This window comes from Ovis canadensis, chromosome 1 (genome assembly GCF_042477335.2).
Source record: "Ovis canadensis isolate MfBH-ARS-UI-01 breed Bighorn chromosome 1, ARS-UI_OviCan_v2, whole genome shotgun sequence".
Taxonomy (NCBI): domain Eukaryota; kingdom Metazoa; phylum Chordata; class Mammalia; order Artiodactyla; family Bovidae; genus Ovis; species Ovis canadensis.
In genome coordinates this window covers 43,026,474-43,051,484 of record NC_091245.1, presented here as the reverse complement: position 1 = coordinate 43,051,484, position 25,011 = coordinate 43,026,474, and the positions used below count along the sequence as shown (strand labels likewise).

At 39.2% G+C, this 25,011-nt stretch overlaps 1 protein-coding gene across 3 annotated transcripts in view; it reads right to left on the bottom strand.

Annotated features, from left to right (window-relative positions):
• SGIP1 (SH3GL interacting endocytic adaptor 1) overlaps positions 1-25,011 on the bottom strand; it is a 230,796-nt gene that overhangs the window by 44,105 nt on the left and 161,680 nt on the right. For 2 of the 3 annotated variants that reach the window (XM_069563671.1, XM_069563583.1), the window contains 2 exons: positions 21,444-21,571; positions 20,355-20,481 (listed from right to left, as the gene is read on the bottom strand). In XM_069563671.1, coding sequence (XP_069419772.1) covers positions 20,355-20,481; positions 21,444-21,571 — 255 coding nt within the window. Of the gene's footprint in view, positions 1-14,249; positions 14,310-15,237; positions 15,304-20,354; positions 20,482-21,443; positions 21,572-25,011 lie in introns of all 3 variants that reach the window. The other variant, XM_069563754.1, reaches the window with a different exon arrangement.

Sequence of the window (25,011 nt, the reverse complement as noted above, 5' to 3'; positions counted from 1 at the left end):
CTCTGCTCAATACTTTACAATAACCTAAATGGGAAAAGAATTTGAAAAAGAATAAATACATGTATATGTGTAACTGAATCCCTTTGCTGTACATCTGAAACTAACACAACACTGTTAATCAATTATGCTCCAATGTCACACAAAAACTAAGAAAAATAAATTGAGAGTTACACTAGTGTCTTCAATAATGCTGAAGTTTCTACATTTCTCCTTTATTATTGGAGTAGTTTCTATTCTTACAGTTAAAAAGTGGATGCTGGTAATTTTGAATTACAAAGTTATTTCCCTAGGGGGTTGATATTTATGAATGGAGAGGCATAAAGAATGCCGTCGGTCCTAGTCTGACTGGCTGAAAGCCTGCTATTTGAGCTGCCAGTTTCCTGGCGAATGGACTATGAGCAGCGTCCATAAAAGGTGAAATCTAGGAAAGGATAACAACATTAAATAACTCATTCTTCCCCTTCCTGGACTCACCCTCTACGATGACGACTGCAACTCCTGAAAGTCACCAAAACATCCTTGAAAAATTAACCTCACCCAAACCTTTTGTGTTTTCTCAGAGGCATAGTTCAAACCTCTAAATCGAATCTTTGGGGAAGCGACACTGCAGTTCCTCGGAAACACAGCTGTGAATCATACACTCTGTGTGAATGTGTGCCAGCAGAAGAAACCCCAAGGCCTTATTTCTACATATCCTGGTGACTTAGAGCAGCAGATCCAGCAGCAGAAGTCCATGAAGGTTCCTGTCTGTTGGAAGTATATGCTATACCAGAAATTATCACCACATACAGGTTGCAAAATCGTCAAAGATACAAAAAGGTTAAAATAGCTTAAGCGCAATGACTTATCTTAATGTCCTCGAATCTATCTTTGATTTAATAAATAAAGCAATGAATGCAAAATTCTTAGCACATATTAAGTATTTATTTAATGGTAATTATTATTTTAAGAAATGATTGCATGTATATAGTACTATATAGCTTATAAAGGCCTTTCACAAGTAATTGACTAAATCTGTTAGGGGTATATGTGGTATTGATGAAATATATTTATTCCACACACACACACACACACACATATATAAGTTCTTAGAAGTGAGAGATTCTTCTGAGTTCTGAAATCATTTCTTTGAATGCCTCTTTTATTCATGTGTCAGCTCTCACTTAAGTGGATAATCAGAGGTCCTCCTCTCTGTCTGGGGGAGTCAGAGTCAGGAGCACAATGGATGGGCTGCTTCCGTCTGTGGACAGCTCTTCTTAGAAGACACACAGTAAAAAGCTATCGCACAAGCTATTATGTGTAAAAGAAGCTACAAGGATATATTGTACAACATGAGGAATATAGATAATGTTTAATAATAACTATAAATTGCGAATTATTATATTTCACACCTGTAACTTAAATAATATTGTGTGTCAGCTATACTTCAATTTTAAAAAAGCTATCACACAATGAAGGCTCCACCATGCAAAGGAAAAACAGATCCCTCTGGTGATTCTTATCTTCTCCATTCTTTCCTTAGGAAGTTGACATCACTTGTCAAATCTGCTGAAATGCCTTGATTTACAAATTCTTTGTAAAGGAGATGGTAACAGATTTTCTTCCAACATCTCTCATCAGCAATGAACACAGCACCCCCAAGGAGTGTATCAGCAGGCAGATCATTAGTCTCAGCAAGTTAGCTTTAATGATGGGGTCTGGTGGAGGCTGGTGGAGGTGGGGGGTGAGTGTACAGCAGGGAGGAGGCTTTCTGCTTCCAAATCATTCTCCTGCAGCACTCACAGGGTGGGAAAGACTGCTCATAGCCCCTGCTGACAAAGGGGTAGGAGGGCCGTGTAGCAACTTCAGTAGATGGAGTTGCCAGATGTTTTATGTGGAAGAAAACTAGAATGCAACAACCCGATCTTCTCCAAAGCAGGCAATAACCAAACAAAACAGACCAGGGATGTGGGAAGTTGGACAAGGGTGTTAAGAGTTAATCACTATTGAGCACTTTGTGTGCACTGACCTTGTACTTGACTATTGAATCCTGACTGCAAGCACTACAACTCTATGAAACATATTACTATTTTCTAGTAATACCATTACCATTCCAAATAGCCAGAGAAGGAAACTAAGACTTAGGTTAAGTAGCTTCCCTAAAGTCACATCATTTGTTGTTGTTCAGTTGCTAAGTCATGTCTGATTCTTTGCAGTTCCATGGACTGCAGTGTGCCAGGCTTCCCAGACCTTCACTATCTCCTGGAATTTGTTCAAACTCATGTGCATTGAGTCAGTGCTGCCATCCAACCATCTCATCCTCTGTCGCCCCCTGCTACTCCTGCCTTCAATCTTTCCCAGCATCAGGGTATTTTTTCATTGAGTTGGCTCTTCACACCAGCTGGCCAAAATATTGGTGCTTCAGCTTCAGCATCAGTCCTTCCAGTGAGTATTCAGGGTTGATTTCCTTCAAGGTTGACTGGTTTGATCTCCTTGCTGTCCAAGAGACTCTTAAGAATCTTCTCCAGCACCACAATTAGAAAGCATCGTTTCTTCAGCACTCAGCTTTCTTTATGGTCTGAATCTCACATCCATACATGACTACTGGAAAAACCAGAGCTTTGATTATATGGATCTTTGTGTGCAAAGTGATATCTCTGCTTTTTAATATGCTGTCTAGGTTGGTCATCGGAGAAGGCAATGGCACCCCACTCCAGTATTCTTGCCTGGAAAATCCCATGGACAGAGGAGCCTGGTAGGCTGCAGTCCACAGGGTCGCTAAGAGTCGGACACGACTGAGCATCTTCACTTTCACTTTTCACTTTCATGCATTGGAGAAGGAAATGGCAACCCACTCCAGTGTTCTTGCCTGGAGAATCCCAGGGACGGGGGAGCCTGGTGGGCTGCCGTCTATGGGGTCGCACAGAGTTGAACACGACTGAAGTGACTTAGCAGCACCAGCAGCAGGTTGGTCATAGCTTGTCTTCCAAGAAGCAAGTGCCTTTTAATTTCATGGCTGCAGTCATCATCTGCAGTGATCTTGGTGTCCAAGAAAATAAAATCTGTCACGGTTTCCACCTTTTCCCCTTCTGTTTGACATGAAGTGATGGGGCCAGATGCCATAAGCTTAGTTTTTTGAATGCTGAGTTTTAAGCCAGCTTTTTCACATTATGCTGAAACTAGACCCAGAAGGCTAATTCTAAAGCCAATGCATGTGCACACAGAGACACACACACATTCTCTCTAAGTATATATGTATTCCATATATTTTCTCTATCTATACAAATATGTGTGTGTATGCATGTGTGTGTACTGAGAGTAAACCCATATAAATTAACTAGGAACTCTTATTCTAGCTTTAATATCTAGGATAATACCCAATACACTTTTAGGTTAACATTTACATGTTACATAAGATTTTTTATTAGAACTCTAACTTGGCAACATTTTATCTTTCTTCAAAGCAGACTCCTTGTAGCCTAAAAAGTCATGCCTTCTTCTTTCTCTGGAAACTCTCCCTAGCTTCTAGGCCAGGTTGTCTTTCTTCTGGGTGCCTTCAAAGCCCTGTAACTCCTGAATTATAACCATCGCCATGTATGTTATTATAACAACTTGCTTAATATCTGGCTTCTACATTCCATGAAGGTGGAGATGCGTCTTGTTCTCGACTGAAACCACAGTATCTTTCATAGTACTGAGGTCACAGTGGGGACTCAGTAATTGCTTGCTGACTGAATAAATATAGCCAAAACAATATTTGTTCCTATAGCAATTATCAAGGCTATGTTCTACAGGTTTGTTCATTGTCCTTCCTATCAGGTATCTACCTGTTGTAGAATTAGTAAGCATGGTAAACCTTAGCATTTTGCTATGTACCCATCATAATTAATTTTGTGCACATCCATATAAACATATGAAGATAGCCCTAATTCCTGCTAAAGAATATTAACTATGAGCGTGTCTAGACACACTGCAGCTACTATGAGGAGTATTTCAGAAACTCTATTATATCATAACAAGCAACTAATTCCTCCTTTCGAACATGATTTATATGTCTATAAGTTTACTGTGGGGATAGGCAGGGATTGTCATAATTTTCTTGCAAGAGCTCCTACTTCGTGGAAAAAGAAAACTGGTGTCCTATTAAAAAGCCTAATTTTATTTCTACTTATAAACCAAGAAATGCAAAATTTGTTACTCTGTTATTTGTAAAGTTTATACAAGTTATTACTTTTTTGTTTGATGGACATGACAAGTATTAATAATTTCTTCAGTCTCATATGATGTTCAGTTTTCAGTGTTCATGTGTGTGTGTCGGGAGGAAAAGATAGAAGATGATAAGACAGATGAGAAGATTGGACAAAAGGCATGGACAGGCAACAGCCAGCAAAAAGAGGCAGTATGTCACATCTATGTTAACTTGTCTTTGCTCTAATGGCATTCAGGAAGATGATATGGTCCTTCCAGGCTTGGTATCTGCGATTTTCCTGTTACTTAGGTTAATGGTCAGGTCACACTCAGGGTGCAGCCAGGTGAGCTAGTTAGGCGCACCCTCTTCCATGCTCCTTGCTTCCCAAACAACTGAGAGAAAACAGATCAGGAAAAGATCTAGGTACTTAATATATAGCACAAAAATATATCCATTAAATACTGTGCATTCAAAATTAATCATTAATATTTGTGTGGCTATTTATAGAAATCTTAATGATTAATTTTGAATGCACAATATTTAATGGATATATTTTTGGGCTATATATTAATATTTGTGTGGCTATTTAGAGAAAGACTTCCCTGGTGGCTCAGATGGTAAAGCGTCCGCCTACAATGTGGGAGACCTGGGTTCAATCCCTGGGCTGGGAAGATCGCCTAGAGAAGGGAAATGGCACCCCACTCCAGTATTGTTGCCCGGAAAATCCCATGGACGGAGGAACCTGGTAGGCTATAGGCCATGGGGTCTCAAAGAGTCGGACACGATTGAGCAACTTCACTTTATAGAAAAGATACAACGGAGCAAATTCCAAGGCATCCTTTTTCCCATATGGCTCCTATGATACAGGTTTGTCCCAAGGCTGAGCCCTCCCCTCCCTGGATTCAGCCCTCATCTCCAAACAAAAAATAATTCCCACATTTCCACAGTCTGTCTACATCCTGGACTCATATACAAGGAATGGTGTGCAGGACTTCAAAGCTGAGATGTCTCGAAAGCAGTTCATTCTTTCTGACCAGATCCAGGGCTCTTAGAGTCTCCTTTCTCCTGGTTCACAGCAGCACCCTTCTCCCTGTGTCTCAGAATCGAAGTATTCACTTATTTCCCATAACCTGTGCATATGTGCTCAGTTGCTTCAGTTGTGTCTGACTCTTTGCGACCCTGTGGACTGTAGCCCACCAGGCTCCTCTATCCATGGGGTTCTCCAGGCAAGAGTACTGAAATGGGTTGCCATGCTCTTCACTGGGGGATCTTCCTGACCCAGGGATCAAACCTGCATCTCTTACATCTCCTGCATTGGCAGGCGGGTTCTTTACCACGAGCATCACCTGGGAAGCCCCTCTGCACAACCAATTAGATGTCCAATGTTTCTACCCCTATAGCTTTTTTCAAATATCTCAATGAAAACAGTACTGTTGGTTCTTTACTACTTATCCTGAATTATTCAGTAAAACCCCAAATTCCTCTAATTCTTAAAATCAAAGATGATCCTACCGTCCTCAAAAATTTCTCAAGGTTCCACGTTGCATAAAGGTTGTAATCAAATCCCTTCTTTCAGTACTTAAAATCTTTTGGAATATGAGCTCTAGTTAGTCTTTTTCAAGATCATTTCTTAAAACACGCCTGGCCCCTACCAGGGTTTATTGAATGTAACATAGATGTCATTCCTGGGTGAAACGTGGATATCATCCCTGAGAATAACATGGATTTCACTCACCCTAACACCTTTGCTCAAACCATTCTTTAAACTGGAAGAGTCTTCGGTATCTGAAGTCCTCCTTGCCCCTTACTGTCAGTCAGGTCAAAGCCCCTGTGTCTCTAAGAAGCTTTCCCAAATTTTTCCCACTTAAAAGTTTATCCATTATTTATACATTTCCAGCAGATTTTTATAATTCTATTACGGCATTTACTACAGTGAGTCTGATGAGAATACGAAAGGAAACTCCTGGCCTTAGTCACTCCCAGAGCCCCAAGCGGTCACTTTTGAGATCAGGAAAATGCCAGAAATAAGAAACAAATGCATGTAAGGCACAGAACTTTCTTGGCCCTTTGCCTTAATTCTCCTCATTCAGTTTGAATGCAAACTCAAAGTATGGAAAATAAAAACATTTCAGAGCAGTGAAGTCATAAAAAGACATGAGGGAATATTAAAGTTATATTATTAAGTGAAAGAAGCCAATCTGAAAAAGGCTGCACACTATATGATTCCAACACGATGGCATTCTGGAAAAAGAATAACTATGGAACTAGTAAAAAGATCAGTGGTTGCCAGGGGTTGGGGCACTGGGAAAGAATGAATGGAGAGAGCACAGAGGACTTCTAGGGAAGTGAGAAAAACTCTGGATATCATAATTAGAGATACGTTTGTCCAAACCAGTGGAATACACAATACCGAGAGTAAACCCTAATGTACACTACGGCCTTTAGGTGATTACACTGTGTCAGTGTAGGTTCATCCACTGTAACAAATGTCCCACTTGGGTGAGGAAGGTTGTGCATGTGTGGGGGCAGGGGGTGAATGGGAAATCCCGGTACCGTCCCCTCAATTTTACTGCTAACTTAGAACTGCTCTAAAACATAAAGTCTAAATAAACACAAAACCAAACCAAAAAGCCTTTCATAGTGTGCAGTATGTTAAAAAACAAACAAACAAAAATCTCTCTTACTTGATTTTCCTAATTATCCAGCTAGGTGGGTATTATAGCTTCCACTTTAAAAATTACAAAACTGAAACTCAGAGACATTAAATTCCCAAGATCACAGTATTTTTCAGTGGCACAATGAAGATTTGAACATTACAGTGGTTAGCAGTATTGGTTTTGTAACATAACACTAACTCCCCTTGAATGGATTTACCCAGTGACTAGTTGTGTTATTTGGGGGAAGTTACCTAAATTTTCAGTGCCTCTCGTTACTCATCAATAAAATGTGAATAATATTTTAAAATATGAACCCACACAGTTGCTGTATGGATTATATGAGTTTAAGGCCAGGGAGTAATTAGCAGTAATTAGCTCTCCTTGGTAAGGACTCATCATGATATTTTATTAGCAGTGTTGGTATCAGCTGCAGTACTCTGCACATGCTGAACCCAAATAAAATCATCTTTTCACCAACTAGGGACCCTGTGCTTGGTGACTTGAGATAGAAGCTGCTAACTACTCTTAAGCTTTCCCACAGGTATTTAATCGGATATAATTCTGATATGAATTTTGCACATTCATGTCATCTCTAGCAACCCATTCACATCATTTGGCTTGGACACAAAGGCTAAAACAGAGAGCACTTTGCTGACTATGATGGTAAGAAACATATTTGGTCTTTGTTCCAGTTCCTGGCACAGAGCTCCTCAAACTCCTGTGACTTCTTGAGTGAAAGGGTTGAGTGGGGGTTGTTATTCATAAAAAAGCCTCTTTCAAGCATACTTGAGTTTCTACTAATGAGGTGACTCTTGGAGGATGGAGGCTGGCTGGTTAGAGGAATGGAACTTTCTGTCCTGTCTCCCAATCTCGGGGAGAGGAGAGAGCCTGGACATTGACTTAATCACCAACAGTCAATGTTTCACACAACTATGCCTACATAATAAACCTCTGAAACAATGAGGCTTGGAGAGCATCCGGGTTGATGAACAAATCAATGTACTGGAAGGGCACACACCCATGAGAGCTCCATGGCCCCTTCTCTGAGACTTTGTCCTCATCATTTCTTTCATTTGTCTGCGCCTGCATTGTATCCTCTAGAATAAATAGGAAATAGAAAGTAAACCACTTTCCTAGTTCTGTGAGTTGTCCTAGCAAATTATTGAACCCCAGGAGATGGTTATGGGGAACACTCAGTTTATAGGTGGTCCATAAGAAGTTCAGACCTGAGACTTGTGACTGGTATGTGAAGGGAGGGGACAGGCTGGTGGGGCTGAGCCTTAACCTGTGGGGTCTGCCTGACTCCAAATAGTTAATGCCCCAACTGTTTAGTGTGAAGGGAAACACCCTACATGTTTGGTATCAGGAGTGAGAAGAATAAAGAAAGAGGCTTCTCTTTTACTGACTTTCTATTCTATCTCCAGCATGACAGTCATACACTAAACTTAAATGATATAAGGTACCTGCCTCAAAGAACAGGAAGTTAAGGGAAATATCAGCATGTTGGTCAATCCCAGAGAATTTCAGAACTACTAATTCCTTGTGGACAGAGAGGCCTGGCGTGCTGCAATTCATGGGGTCGCAAAGAGTTGGACATGACTGAGCGACTGAACTGAACTGAATTACTTGTGAAGAGGTCAAGTGAATTGTTTTTTTAAAAAATACTTTACTAGTTTTGTTTTTGAGCCTCGGAACCAGCATTGTGAAAGTCGCTTAGTCGTGCCCAACTCTTGGCGACCTCATGGACTGTAGCCCACCAGGATCCTCTGTCCTTGGTATTCTCTGACAAGAATATTGAAGTGGGTTGCCATCCCCTTCTTCAGGGGATCTTCCTGACCCAGGGATTGAACGTAGGTCTCCCACACTGCAGGCAGATTCTTTACCATCTGAACTACCAGGGAACCAGCATCAGGTACTTATTTATTTTTTGGCTGTGCAGCATGTCAGACCTTAGTTCCTCAACCAGGGATTGAACCCACATCCCCTGCATTGGAAGTAATGGGCCTTACTGGACCATCAGGGAAATCCCATGGTCGAGAGAATTCTGAAGCCATCAGCAGACCTGCCTGGTAGAACATTTTATAGGTTCTGCTCCACTTAAATCTTCCTCACAGGTTTAGGATATTTTTTTTAAACTCTCTGTGACCTTCAATTGTGAATAGAAAAGATTTTGCATTTCATAATCACACTGTAGTTTACATTAAAAAATCTGAAATAGCTAGGGAGGGCAGTTTTAACATTTTCAATGAAGACAGTCTTGTATCACTGTTTCTCACGTTTCTGTAATTTTTCCCAACTTGGTTGTACTTAACACTGTGTTTGTAGAGTTGAGTGTTCAGTAAATTTATTGACTGAGAAGGGCCTACAGTCGGGGGGTGGGGGGCAGTGCTTACCTGGTAGCTCAGAGGGTAAAGAACCCGCCTGCAATGCTAGAGACCTGGGTTCGATCCGTGGGTTGGGACGATCCCCTGGAGGAGGGCATGGCAACCCACTCTCAGTATTTTTGCCTGGAGAATCCCCATGGACAGAGGAGCCTAGCGGGCTACAGTCCATGGGGTCACAAAGAGTCAGACACGACTAAGTCCAGCAGAGCAACAGTGGGGTGGGGGCAATTAGTGGACAATTTCCACTAGAAGAATATTGCGAATTTAGCAAAATGGCTCCTTCTCATAAAATTGCTTATGCCTTTCAAGTTTCCTTTCTCCAGTGACTCTAGGATGAATGAATTAATATCTGTTTGGTCATCTGTGAAAAATTTGACCTGTTTCTTATAGGATTACTATGTTAGGGGGAAGAAACTTGAGTGGCCCATGACTAAGATTATGTATTACAAACTATTAAGTAGGGATATTTAATAACCCATTGAAGGAGGTCAGAAGTTAAAATGTCAAAGAGTTGAGTTTTTCATATAGACAACACAGTTTCAAAGAGGAAGGTGTATCTTCCATTGTATAGAAACATACTTTTCCTTCATGGGGTCTAATATGAATAAACTTGAATGTAGGTTTGGCTGGTGGGTTGGATGCGAGTGGGGTGGCCATAAGACTAGAAGGTTCAACAAAGTCAAAGATAATGTGTAGTCAGGCGACTGGGAAACTGGAAGGTTAGGAGAGTTAGAGAAACCCACCAGCATCACCTATTTCAAGGGGCTGTCGCAAAAGCTAAATGAGATATCATGGACATGAAGCAGAGCACCAGGCCAGGTCTCCAGCTAGGCAGCCTGAATTTCAATCTCTACTCTTCCTCTTCCTGGCTGAGTGATTCTCAAAAATCACATATGTTATCTGAATCAGAATTTCTTCATCCATGAGTTGTGCAGATGAAATGAGATATTAGATGAAATGTATTTTTCATGTAGTAAAGACTCAGGTATTAGTTATTATTATTCATTATTTTTATTACCTCAGTTCCTCTTCTTTAATTATTTTCAACCCCTATATGCTCCATTCTTTTTCCCTATTTTATTTCTTTTCTGTAGAACTTATTACTGTCTCCACGCTACATATTTTACTTATCTTCTTGTTTTTGATTTTCCACATTAAAACATAAGCTCTGCAGTGACTCGGAATTTTTTCTGTTTTGTTCCCTGCAGGGAGTGCCTAGAACAGTGCTGGCACACAATAGTACTCAGCTAATTGAATGAAAGAATCATGCCTAGTACAGTTCTTGTACTACAACAAGGGGGCCAAATTGTTAGATCTGAAATAGCTGAAATGATACTTTCCAGTAGGGGCCATTTCTTAGATGTGGCCAGACATGTGGGTTACTGAGCTGGGGGAAAGTTTATTGGAACTGAAGTTGAAGAAGCCCTTGAGAGAGAATGTTGATGGATCACCCACATCGAATCTGTGTGACAAAAGGAAGCTAGGGAGTGAGGTGGAGAAGAGGGTGAAAAGGGAGCTGCCAGTGTCCCTAAGCCTATAGACAAATGCAGGGGAAATGCTCTGTAGGTCAGTGTGAACAGTGATAAATAAAAGGTGAAATGAGCAGATGGCTACTTTTCATAATGGGGAGAGAGGGTTAGAAGTTTTAATGGAGAGTTGGAAGAACACATGCAGCCTACAGCAGACTGATGAACTTTCCGTGGAGAGTGTTATAGGGGAAGTGATGACCCCTGGAGAGAGCGGGGATGCAGTGAAGGCAACAGGTGGGCCAGTTTGGCAAAGAGCCTGGGAGTACAGACAAGGGTGTTGTTAAGCGACTTTCCCAGGGGTGTGTTGGGGGTGAGACCAGTGAACAAGAGGAAGGAGTGGACTAGAGAGGAGGGTGCAAGTGGCTGTATGCACAGAGGAGAGAGGCAATCTTCAGAACAAGGTTACAAGAATCCATGGTTGTAGGTTGTTGTTTTTCATGACCGGATACAAGATGATTTTGTAGTTAAATAAGCTAAACAAAGAGAGGGACAGCACATTTCTGGAAACATTTTGATGTCTGAATGTTCTAGGGAATTATTCAAATAGCTAATAGTCACATTTTCTACTTTTTATGGAATGTCTTTCCCTTCTTTTCATCTCAGAAGACTTGATAGCTTCAGTAGGATATACTCCTGGATGAATGAATTTTAACAGGTACTACCTTATGTAACCTTTACCTTTTTTTTAAGCTCAACTTAAATAGGTTGAAATTTCAGTGAAATTGTTTAAAACTAAACCATTAAGACAAGCTTTGGAGCTCTTATGAGTTAGAAGCATTGTCTAACACTTTTCTATCTCTCTTGTTAAGTTAAATTTATAAGTGTGAAGCATCTCATGTTATTTCCAAATAGGTTCATAAAGTTCATTAGTTAGTTGGTTGATTGGTAAGTGGCTCAAACACTCACTGGGTAACCCACTGACCAGAGGCCTATAAGAAAAAGCAATGGATATGACAGGCTAAGGTTTTGAACATGATAAAACACTATTTAAATGCCAACAAATAACTTAAAAGTTATTTAGAACAAATGAATATTTGACCTGGGAATCTGGTCCTCTTCCCTAAATAAAGAATTGAAGATAATGATAATTAACATTAATAATAACAAACGTGGGTAAAGCCAGAGTGCCCTAGAAGAATATACTAGAAGCGCTATTCAATAAAATATGTTGAATGACCGTGTCTTTTTGTAGTTTAAAATTTGAGTAGGGGCACTATTCTAAGGTAATTTAACAATTCATGTTTCTATGCCATTTTATCATCACAGCAGAAGATTTTAAAAAACTACTCCAGGTTGTATTAGCTAAAACTACCTGAGGCTAATTTACACAAACCATGAAAACAAGCCTTTTCCCATTCTTAAAAGATAGCCACTCTTGTGTTATTTTTAGTTTCAGGGGGTAAGATGTCCTCCTAAGTCTTCCCTTAAAGTTCACTGAAATGTACTTTAATTTGCATGAGCATTTCTTGATAGATGAGTAGGACATATTCATGATATGACCTCTCCTATAGTCCCTTGGAAAACCTTGTTTATACTTCCAAGCCTTGAGCAAAGTCCAAGATAAAGCTAACACAGAGCTAGAGATTTCAATTAATTTCTGTTCAACCTCTTTCCTTGTGTGACTTCTCTTGTCTCAAATTGAAATGTTTAAGGAATTTGGATTTTACTAATTAGAATGGCAATTACCTACCAACTTTAGATACCCCCAAGATCTACTAACAAATATTTTCTTTTCCTAAAATGAAAAAAAATGTGGTTCACTTTGTTATTCCACATGCTTATTAATACTTATGTTTGACTGATGATATATTTTAAAAACAAGCCAACAATCGAAAGCTGTCTTTAGACTGGAATCTTACAAAAAGTCTATCTCTTGGATTTCTTTGGTTTAAAGAAATCCTAACCAAAATAAAAGCAAACCAGCCAATAGATGCTCTAAAGCCATAACAAACTGTACCAACAAACAACTATGAAAGTTTTTTTGGAGCCCAGACATTACTTGAAGGTTGCCAGTAGCACATGGCTTAATTTCCTGTTTAAAACAGGGTAAACTACAACCTTTAATGCAGTCAAGCTGAACCAGAGAAGAGCCTTCATATAGGCAGGTATTGGCAGTATGTCAAGATCATCAACCTATTCAGTCATAGTGTCTCCTGTGAGATGTGCTGATCAGTAAAAAGACACCTGGGCACTTTTACTCATCTAATTTGAAGAGAAAGTTTAGAAGGTCATAAGTTTGTAGATTTTGCATCTTGGTTATTACAAAATTAATGACCCGAGGCAATGAAGGCTTCCAACATCATGTGGAAAATATTCATCCTTCTCTAAGATTGTCTATCCACCTGTTCTCTGCCTGAGCCAGGAGAGACATCAGTATTTGGGAAGCTTTGAATCAGACAATATTTCCTGCTACTAGCAAAGCCACTCCAAGCTAAAGGGACCATCTTGCAAAGAAAAGTCACTGTTAAGAGAAAAATGTCACACCACACAAACTATTTGAGAATTTGTGCCAGTCATTCTAATATTTTAAATTGTGCTAAAACACACACTTAACTTAGAGAAGTTCTTTTTGTTATCATGAAATACAAAGACCATATTTAGAATCAATTCTTGAGTAAAAATTTTGTTTGCCAACTTTTTATCCCAAGATAAACTTAGCTATTTAAAACTGTAGAAAGTAGAAGGCTTAAGTGATAAATATGTATAAGATAGTCCATTTGTTAAGTTCACTTACTTAATTTTTTCTATACCATTAGTTTAAATGGGTCATTTTATCAAATGCTTGGCCTGTTAAAATGATTTAGAATTTAAATATAAGACAGAAGAATGCTAATCTTTAATGCAGAAATAACAAATTATCCAACACTGAGGTTAGATAACTGACTTTACACTTATGTATATTTTCTTTCATCTTCTAAAATGGCAAGTCCAGTGGTAGTTGCCCAGTTTACTAGTCATTCCAGTTACAAATTTCCATATCAGAAGCTGTAAATAGAACTTATGAAAATATTTTTTCTTTTCTTCATTTTTCTGATCTCCCATGCAGCATTCCTTATCATAAGAATATATTTACATTTTACAATAATGGATGTTGTACCTGAAATATTAATTATCCAAAACAAAACTAAATGCCAGTTCCAACCAAAAATGTCCTTATATTTGTTTCATTGCACTTGCAAAAGAGTTAGGAAAGAGCCCTGGTTGACAGAGTTAAGTTCCTTGCCCAAAAAAGGTGTTTGGTTTTTTTTTTCAATTTATTTCAGTTAATTAAGTAACCAATAGTAACTGCAAATTAGCTTTAATTTTTTAATACGAAAAATTGGAGATCTCATACAAACCAAATTCATGGAGTATTTTCTTTAGTATTTAATATTTTCTAAGTAGCCATAGCATTTTTATATAGAAAGTGAGACCAGGTCTTTTGAAGAAAACTGGGAATTTTAAAAAATGCGAATGGGGAAAAGCATGAGGGGAGGGAAAATTAGAATCTGGTATGCTATGTACTACTTACCTTCAAAAGTCAAATAAAACTTTCCTCTGTCAAACCAAACGAGGGAAGGCTGTTCATTCTCTGTATGGCCAGGAGTTGAAGCGGGATGGGAAAGGTTAAGGAGAGGGAGAGAGAAGGACACATTATGAGTTACAGAGCAGGTCATTAATCTCACTAAGGGGAGGGTGGAGGCACTGCATGCTATTAGCGTGCAGGGAAAAGGGAGGGCTGGCAAACTATGTTTTTTTTTTTTTTTTAGTTTGGGGAATAGAAAGCAAAAGCAAAGCTACGTAGGCCTAAAGGGATAGGCACGTGTTGCTGGCAGCTCGGTACTTGGTGCTGATGCGCACGGAGCAGAAGTCTTCCTGGCCATGCAGGGGCGTCAGCATATTTTAACTGCACTAGTTTGGGAAAACTGTCACTCAGCAATTGCTGTGTTTATTTCATCTTCACTGTCATCCCCTTCTATGTTTTAAAAAAGAAACTAGGAGTTACGGGTTACATAAAACTTAGCTGAGGTTTTCAGTGACAGCAGCATTGCATATCAATTGAAAGTTCATGGAAGACGCCATATATCTTCCATTCCCTTCCCTGGAATCACCTTAGGCAACCAGACACAAAACACCCTTTACCTATGTACCATAGGAAAAACAAGATTACTAATGGTGTTCTACTACGTTTTCAATAAAAAAGCCATCACTGGATATGTAATTCTGAGCAGTTAAATTATCCCTCCCTTTGTTAGTTCACAAAGCAGTAGCCTCTCCCCTTTTTTGAACCTTTTCACTGAGAAACTGTCATGCAACCTACTGCTTTATAATATGTTCACTTGAAAAAAAACATTTCAGTGGCATGAGTTTCATGATGAACAGTAAGTAGACAGTGCATCTGAGAGGCACCGGACACTCATGAGGTGAGCAGCATGTCCATGAAGTTTAGCATTCAGATGGCATAATGGCTTGGATTTTTAAAGTCTAGATATCTAAAGATCACTCAGCTAGCACCATACCTGCAGGCGTTTCACAGCGCCTTTCAAACGAGGGCAGTTTGTCATAAAAAACATCATCTTCTGACACTTTGAACCAAAGAAATATAAAGGAATGAAAATAAAAACACAAATACAAATCTCAAATGAAATCAAGCAATGCACTTTACTGATCAAAACACAGGAATGATTTTAATGAAAAAAGGAAACAAAATCCAAGACACTGGGATTATGGACAGAGTATAAAAAAGTGATGTGTTTATTTCATGATGAGTCTAACAGCAGAAACGGAAATTTTTTAAATGCCAGATTTTAGCATCTGTGAATTTGCTGAAGTCAACTCCATGGAAGAAATCACACCCCCACCTTTTCAGGGAGTTGTTAAAGGCACTGTCATTAATAATTGACTTGTGCAAGTATATTTCACTGAGACACAATTCTCAAGTGACTGGACAGATATCCATCAACAGAACCTCCTGACAGAGTGCTGGCAGCTCAATGGGATCACCCAGCATGCACCTGCCTCCCCATGGGGAAAGAGGAGGCTTTTAATGAGATCATAAAAAAGCAACAGTATGAATCTGAGGTCCCTGAATGAAGTCTCTCATTTCACCTTCATCAATATCCAACTTCAATTTGCCTTTGCACCTGTCTTTGGTCCTTATGGATTGTTAGTTTTGAACAGCATTATTGTAATTCCATCTTTGGCTATGGTACTGATCATGGCCAAATGTCTCTGTATTAAATTGGTCACAATAGTTGCTATGAACTCCAAGCATTCTGAATGTATGTACATGGTCTCCCTCCTTCCCAACAAACAAATGCAGATAACTTAAGTTTTACTCTATGCGATTTAGATCCATCAGTGCCACAGATCTGAAGGATATTATTATAACTTTAACAGAAAACTGAATAAATTCTGTACCAAGACAAGTAAGGGAGAATCTTTCCTACAATGTAGAGAAGTATAAGATGAGGAAATAGATGAGGGTAGTACAATTACTTCATAAACTATGCTTCTTAGAAAATATTCTACTAGCTTGGCTCTTAGACTTAGCGAAAAAGGCAGGAAAAGTATTTTGTCAGTTCTTAAGGCTCTAAACTAGCACCTGTCAATCAGCTGTTTTAAAATACTAAGATGATGCTATTTCTCCATGTTATTTATTTCTTTATTTTTGACCACGCCAAATGGCATGCAATGTCTTAGTTCCCTGACCAGAGAGGGAACCTGTGCCCCCTGCAGTGTAAACAGATTCTTAACCACTGGACTGTCAGGGAAGTCCCCGTCAATCAGTTTTCAGAACACATGTGACTTCCTTGGCAGCTAGAATAAGTGAATGCAACTTCTATAATATCTACAGTAGAGGAATAGGGACTGGCACTAAGAAGGACACCCCATAATACCCCTAGAAAATAGGACACAAAAAGATTACACTGGCAGTGGCTGACTGTAACAGTGCCCTTTCCTACCTACTAGTGAGGACTGGTGGAGAATATTCCTTTCTTTTGAAAAACTGATGTTTTATTTACAATCTCCTTAAAATGAGGAGACTCCAAGACTGCCATCTTTTTCTTTGAGCTGAAGTTACAAAAGAATAGGTTTTAAAGGTTGAACAGCATGCTTACCTTTTTTTTTTAAAAAATTATGGTTATGGATATTGAGGACTTAGAAAAAAAATTCTAAGTTTTTTTAGAATTTAAAAAATGGGTGGTTGGATAGCTCTGTGCTTGATTTAAATAAGGGCAACAATCAGATTAGGTAAAGAAGAAAAATTTTGTTAAGAGCTAACCAGGGGAACTGTCTCCAATTGATCTGAGATGGGGAAGCCAGTATTGGAGACAGGCTTTTCCAAAAAAAAAAAAAAAAAAGGAGGAAAATACTAAAATTAAGTGTGGGAATTTAAAATTGGGATCAAGAATACCTGTCTCTAAGGGTCTTTCCTTTTGTGCAGAATAATTGATGTTAACACAGATATATTTTTAAAAAAGCTTATTTAAGTCAGAATTTCCACCCCGCCTGGAGAGACAAAAGCTTAGAGGAAATGTTTTAAGTTTCAGATTCTATGGTTAATATTTCTGTATTGAATACAAATCACTTTTGCTCCAAGTTCTATACCAAAGGAAGCATCAAAGTCCATCTGATGCCCGTAAAGGATTACTTTTCATTCATTACTGATTCCTGGGATGTTAAAGATGTAATTAAAAATGCATAAAGAACAGTTGAAGAAATATAATTAATAATGAATTTAAGAATGAAGACAAATTGTCTTTATCGTTATATTTTGCATTGGGGTAGATTGCAAAGGAAGGTTTTGCAAACATCTAAAAAACGACTGTCACACATAGAAATAAGAAGCAAATAATAAATTGGATATTTACAATTAGAGATAATTCCTTGGTTATCTCTATCTCTAAATGCCTAAGAGTCTGGTTCTTATAATAGAATAACTTTAAATATTTTCTTTATTCACATAATTTTAACCAGACTTTCCCTCCCTACCATTTCAAATAGTGAAGATCCTGTGAGCTTTTTTTTCAGTACAAAAGGGGTTTATTGTATTTCACTCATGCTAATATGTGGACTTTTTAACCTCTCTGAAATTAGGATGGATGTTAAAATCAGTATGATAAGAAAGTATTGTACCTTAACTCATTTGGCAGCTTCCCCTCCCTTTCTCAGTCATATATAAAATAATAGCACAGCTTCCTAATTGAAGGTATCCTAAGTTCAGTGAAGTACAGTTACAAAGGAACACTTCATTATTTGAATGTGACTTATTCACATTCAAAATAGAAAATGAATAGAAAATAGAAAGTCTTATTTTCAGGTGCGGCATCAGTTTTACTGATTTATAATCATAGGTCTCATGAAAAAAATTTTATGCCCAATGTCTTGCTAGGGGCGTATTCTTAGATGAATTGTGGGAAGATCAGACATGCCTTTAAAAATTTAGTCCTCGAATTATATCAAACTTTGTACTATGCAAGTACAAATAATAAGTATCCAGTTTTTGCCACACTTGTCCCTGTTTTGACACAAGTGTCATAGAAATGTCAAGAAAGTATCATGGTGGAGGGAGAAAAATGTTGAGCCACTGAAGTCAAGAATTTGCTGCTGAAATTCTCCATCTCTCCCAAGCCATCTGACTTTCTTAAGTTGACCTACCAAGTCAAGTCATGAACAGTCAGCCCCTTGGTGCTGAACAGCCAGAGTACAATCTCTTCAAAGAGAGATAAACATTACACAAGGTGCTGCTGGGTGGTCACTGACAACACATTTACTTCAGAGAGAAGTGGCTGTCAGGTGACCCACAGCCACAGGAAATAAAGAACAAGAGATCGAGGAAGATGAAAACCAAATATAAATAACAGAGCTGAAGAGATTAAATCAGAATGCTTCTCAGCAATGAAGCAATGTGACTAGCCTCTTAGGCGGTCTTTTTTCTTTCTTTCTTTCTTTCTGTTTTTAGCCCCTGTATGGCTCATCTTGAAAGAATATATACTAGCCGTGCTGAGGATCACAGTCACTGGCCAGGTTTTAAGGTTTCTGCAGCAGAGAGCATAAAAACACATGATACAAAACATGGCCACAGGTCAAATGCTCTGTGTGCCATTTCCTCTGTGAATCTCAGTGAGTCGAAGGAATAGGTTAGCCAGTCAACTGAGGTCACTTAAGGTCTACTGTCTGAATGCCAATTTATTATTGTTACTTTTGTCTCTGAACAACCAGGAAAATCACAGGGAGGGAGTGGAACAAATGACCTTGAGGCAAAAACAACAGAAAACCAACAGAGCAGGAGTGAGGGAAATGGCTGTAGTGATCAAGAGCATTAAAGAGAGCTCAAAAGTAAGGTTGGAAGTCACAGAAAAAACAAAAAGTAACGACAACAAAACCCAGAAGGAAACTAGCTAATAGGCATCTAAAAATAGGAAGCCCTGAATTACCCCAACTGATGATGCAAATAAAGAATAGACTTGACTACATAAATCATGTTAAATATCTGTCTGTTAATGAATCATACAAAATTGGATAGCAGACTGTATTTTCACCAAATTTGAAGAATTCTTTGGGGATGGTCTGATTAAAAATATGAAGCAGGTGATTAGGTTGAAATTCTCTTTAGGGGCCTAAGAGGCACATTGTAACTTATTTCCCTGGGAAAAGAGGGATTTCTTCTCCAGAAGAGCTTCAGGCTTTGATCAAAGTACTTCTCACATGGACAACTCTGTAGCATGCTCTTCTTTGGCAAGTAGCAGCAGGAATTTATTCAGCGTTGGTTAATGATCCTCCCAAGCAATGCAGCATGGGCCAGCTGGTATATAATATGGGAGACTTAATATGGGAGACTTGGAGGGCATTCAGACAATAAAGGAAGACAAGGGGCAAAAATGGAATGGAAAAGTCCAGGTCAGAGACACCATGCAAACATGAGAAAAGCAGCAGGAGCTGAGGAAGGTGGGTAGACAGAGACCAGCCTTGGGAAGAGGGAAGATGCTCCAGGCAAAATGAGGCATTTAAACCTGGGAAAACCATCCAGCTGAGCAGTCATTCTCAACTCTTCACTTTCATCACACCATAAGGAAAGAGGCACAAAGGCATTTACTGAAAATGCCAGCAATGACTTATTTCTTGGGGAAAATTGACCACACATCACTGAAAAGCACTAGAAAAAATGTCAAAACATTTTCTCAAGTCCCACAATGCTCATGTTTATACCATCTGTCAACATAAGCAGAACCAAGGTGATGAAGAAATGAAAGCTTCAAGAAAAGAAAAGTTCTAAATTTTGTTATTTCTGATGGGTTACATAGTTGGAATTTAAATAAACATTCTCCTCTCAAAGATATCTAAATAATATCTAAATTACAAGATCTTATTTGATGATTTCTTTACCTTTATGAATACATCTGTATGGAGAGAGAATAAGAGAATTCCACATTCTTTTACTTGCTTATTTGCTTAGTTAAAGCATTTGCCTTCTTTGCTGAGAAGGTGCTTTTAAAAGAAGAGTCAGATGATAGTAGCAAAACACACAGCAAAACAATTTTGACCAGAAACATAGGGTGTTAGGGTTTTCAGATCATAAAAAAATAGCCAGTCAAAACCACAAATGGATTAAAAGAGAGGAGATAATTTTTACCAACTGTGGGAGTGGTGGCCGCACTCAAGGAATTGGTAGATGATATTGAAGAAGTGCTTTCAGCCCGGGCTAGGGGTGCTATCGGAGGAGGGCTGGAAGAATGGATGGGAGGGCTGAAAGGTCGGGGCTGCAGGGAGAAGAAAAGAAATGGAAAGTTAGATTCACAGGTCTTCCTTTCATATTTTAACATCTCCCAGCTCCAGATATGACAACTCAGGTTCTTAAAAGAGGATGGGTGGTACCATTTTTTTCATTGAAATTGATTGTATCTGTACAAGAGCTTGTGGATGGAGCCAGAGGAAACATAATCTATAATGCGCTACACTCAACAGATATATCACATTAAGAGAAGCCGAGATCTGGGATGTGGTCAGTGATGTTTCAGGATGGTGAACTCACATGCCCTTAGGGACTAAGTAAGTAGTATAAAGTGAGAGCTTATACCTACTGAAAGATATCTGAACACAAAATACTGTAGTGTGCTGGCTAAACCAGATGTCAGGGACATCATTATTACCCTGTGACTCCTGTGTGTGAATTCCAAAGAAATTTACCTCTGCCAGAGTCTCTTAATTGTTCACATAAAATGTTTTCCACCCCTTGCCTTAAAACATGATGTAAAACTTCCAAAAAAATTCATTGAGCCACCACTCTCCTTTATATTCTCCCAGTGTGTATACCACCAATAACTTCTCTGTAGTCTGGGGTCAGAAATCTGGACTTATCCTCTCTAGGAGTCTTTCAAAATCAGAAAAATACGGTGAAAGGAAACACCTCCCATTCTAAAGGATTTAGGACAATTGAATATTATTATCTTAATTTTCATCAAACCCACTGGGGAAGAACTGAAGACCCCATGATCCTGTTCCTACTACTTTAGGCCATGGCTTGAATGATGGTGGAGATTTGAGGGCAATTGAAATGCACTCTCTGATTGCAGTGACTTTCAGATTTCACCCATCAGGGTCATTGGTGCAGGTGCTGTAAAGCTTAGACCTGGAGTTGAGATGACCCACGTTCAGCCATTTGGACTCTGTTTGTCATTCCCACTGTATGCTTCTGAGCGGGACAGGGCAGAAGGGAACATACCACATCTCCAACTCCAGGCTTCCCTGGAGGTAGCTTTGGCCGAGACGGAGGCCGGGGAGGAGGTGGAGGTGGGGTCGTGCTGCTGCAAGGAACCAAGGGGGTGGCTGGCCGAGCAGGGGATGATGCACCTGGAAAACAAACTGGTATGAGAAAAGGCTAGAGACGCAGGTGGCCAAAGTGCTCTTATCACTTGATCCACCTTTCCATTCCCACAGTAAAATGTTAATCACCAACACTTTCTTCACCTCAGCAGTTAATACAGTCAACACTGTAGCACATGGGGTTTGGGTTTCTTTTTTTTTCAATAAAGAAAAAAAATCACTCAGTTGAACTATGGTTGATGGCTGAAGCTGAAGCTCATTGCCTTTTGTTGTCATGTGACACCCAGTGAAAGGTAAATCCTTTTATAACGCCCTGTGACAGATATACTTAATACTCTTTTGGCTGGGTGAGTGGGTAGCTTTCATTCTGATCATGATACACATGAAACTTATGATACGTTTTCTTGATCTTTACATATGCAGAATTTATGTCCAAGATGAAAACAGAGGTTAGAACTTGAAGAAAAAAGGTTTTTCACATTATATGTATATACGTGTGCATATGTGCTAAGTCGCTTCAGTCGCGTTCGACTCTTTGCGACCCTATGGACTGTAGCCCACCAGGCTTCTCTGCCCATGGGATTCTCCAGGCAAGAATACTTGAGTGGGTGGCCATGCCCTCCTCCAGGGGATCTTCCTGACCCAGGGATCGAACCCACGTCTCTTTTGCCTCCTGCACTGGCAGGCGAGTTCTTTACCACTAAGTGCCACCTGGAAAGTCCATATGTGTGTGTGTGTGAGTGTGTGTGTGAGTGTGTGTGTGAGTGTGTGTGTGTGAGTGTGTGTGTGAGAGTGTGTGTGTGTATGTATATATATATATATAATATGTGTCATGTATGTAAATACCTTTATATATCTATAAAACATGTAGAAGAGAATTAGCCTTCTGATATGAGTAGTAACTTCATAAATGTAAGCAAACCCTTGATGGTAAGCAAAGAACAAAATATAAGAAAGCACATTAGCTATTGTGAGCATACATTGTGTGTGGAATCTGAACAGAAACACATTGGGTTTAGAGGATTTGGCTTTTAAAGGAGGCTGCTTAAGAGCCTGTCTGTGCAGAGGTTGCCTGCGATGATTTTTGTGAGATTTTTAAGAGTCTCTTGGATTTACTTTTCTGGCTGTCAATGACAAACATGTGAGACGCAGAGGACACACAGAGGTCGGCATGCACGCTGGTGAGCACACCAGAGGGGCCTCTAGACTTAGGGGTTTGCCTATCTTCAGGCATATGTCCGGGATATATGGGAAAGCTACCTGGCTCACAATCTTAAGAGAGTCAAGTCAATATTCCAAATGGCTCTTGTTCAGTCGGAGAAGTTCCAACTACTCCTGAGGCTTTTTCACATTGGTTAGAAGCACAGGTATCAAAATACTCCAAGAAAATTCCAAGAAATTCTTCCCAAAGAAAATGTCTCCCCCTCCCCACCACCTCCCCTCCAACACACCACAAAACTCTGCTCTCTGGAGAATCCTAGACCAGCACCTCCATCTCCAGATTTTCAGATTTTCAAGGAACTTTGAAATTTGAATCTTTGAATTTTCAGATTTTCAAGAAACTTTAACCATCAAAACTCATCATCTCAGGATCTGCTTCCAACTTAGGAGAGTCCTTGGGGATGAAAGCCTTGTTCCTCTGTTTAAAGCAGTTTGAAATCTTGAGTTTGTTGTGTTTATCTGTGTGGTTTATTGTAAGTGTAATTACATTAGTGTGAAACCGTACTAATTACCACCCATCCCTACCAATATTTCCTATTTACCACTACCAACTTTTAACTGTATTCTCACTTTTTATTTTGTTGGGCCAGTTATGCTGGCTATGCTACACATTTTACGTGCATTATCTTATTTCATCCCCACAATAAGCTGTGAAGGAAAATACTTCTACTATCTCAGTGGAAAGTAAGGCTCAGAGATATTCAATAACTTGATTAATGTCATATAGTTCAAATGGCCTATTTAACTACAAAGTCTGAGTTTTTAAATGCAGTATCTTATAGCTATAGGTGGACCTTAGCCCCACATTTTGCACAAAGCCTGATCTTCTTTTTCCATGGGCTGACTGCACTTTTCTCTCAATATAAATATCCTTAGTATTTTGATGATCTTCTCTTGAATAAAAGAATAGGGGATATTTTGACAGGTCCTGCGACAAAGTTTTCTTTACACCTAGGATGTTTCCAGAAGTGACAGCAAAGAGATGGGAAATAAACGTTTGCAAAGCAAAGTTTTTATCTGGAAGTTTTATGGAACTGTTTTGGGGGTTCTATTTTGCTGGAAAACCATGTCATGCGTGTTGGGTCAAAATGTCTATCCAGGGTCTATTTCCAAGAAATGGTCTTCTGAGTCAGTCCCAGGAAAAGGTCAGCTGCTTATCCTTTTCCTACAAGTTCCAAAAGGGAAATTTAAAAATCCAGTTTCAGTAATTCTTGGAAAAGTGGAAACAAGTTATCATGGAGGCAGTATGAAATGCTGAAGAAACTGAAGAAAAGTCAGATGACCTGAGCTCTGGCTCTGCCCGCCTCCTATCAACTATAAGATCTTGATTTCTCTGAACCTCAGCTTCATGTTTTAAAATATAGGACATGTTTCTACCTTACAAGGCAGTTGCAACAATCGAAATGGAAAATGCTTATTTAAGTAAATCATAAAATACTACACAAATGGAAGGCAGTTGTTGATGATGGTAAAATTTGTGCTTTTGATACAGATACAACTAAAAGCAAATAAAAACATGGCTAGTTAACTGGCGCTGTTTTCCTTTTGGAGTACCCTGTTTAACTTACTTTTTCTTTACTGAACTGATTTCATTGATTTGTTATGCAGTTAGACAACACCAAGGGGGTTTTAAAAAGCAAAACCCTGCTTGACGGCAGAGGGTAGTTTGGGCCTAAGGAGTATTTCATAACTGAACTAAGGCCTCACACGATGTTGTGAGATTACACAATTATTTTGTACTGAAAGAGTAAAGAGGGTTATTTGCACATCTCTACCCTTATTCTTCGATCTTCAATTCTACTTTCATTTCCCCTTCAAGCAGTGTTTATTCCCAAGACAATGCTAGAAACTAATTGGACAACATTGTTTAGCTTTAAATATCACATGTACATTCTTTGAATTAGTGAATTCAAAAAGTTGGCAACCACTGACATGCTCTCGATCCATCTGCTGCTTTCAACCTGAAATCCCATCATAGTTTCTTTGGTAACTCCTGAGGACCATAAAACAATGGCTCCAACTTTCATTTCTTTTTGTTTGTGTGTGTGTGTTGGCGGAGGTGGGGGGGGGGAGGTGTGTGTTGTGGGGTTGGGGGTCAGCTGGGGGGAAATAATCACTGGAATCCAACAAATCTGAGGTCAGACAGATCTTGACTTTGCTATTTATTGATCTGTAGCTGTGGCCAAGTCCTGCCTTTGAGCTTCCATTTCCTTATCTGTAAAATGAGGCTAGTATATCACAATGTT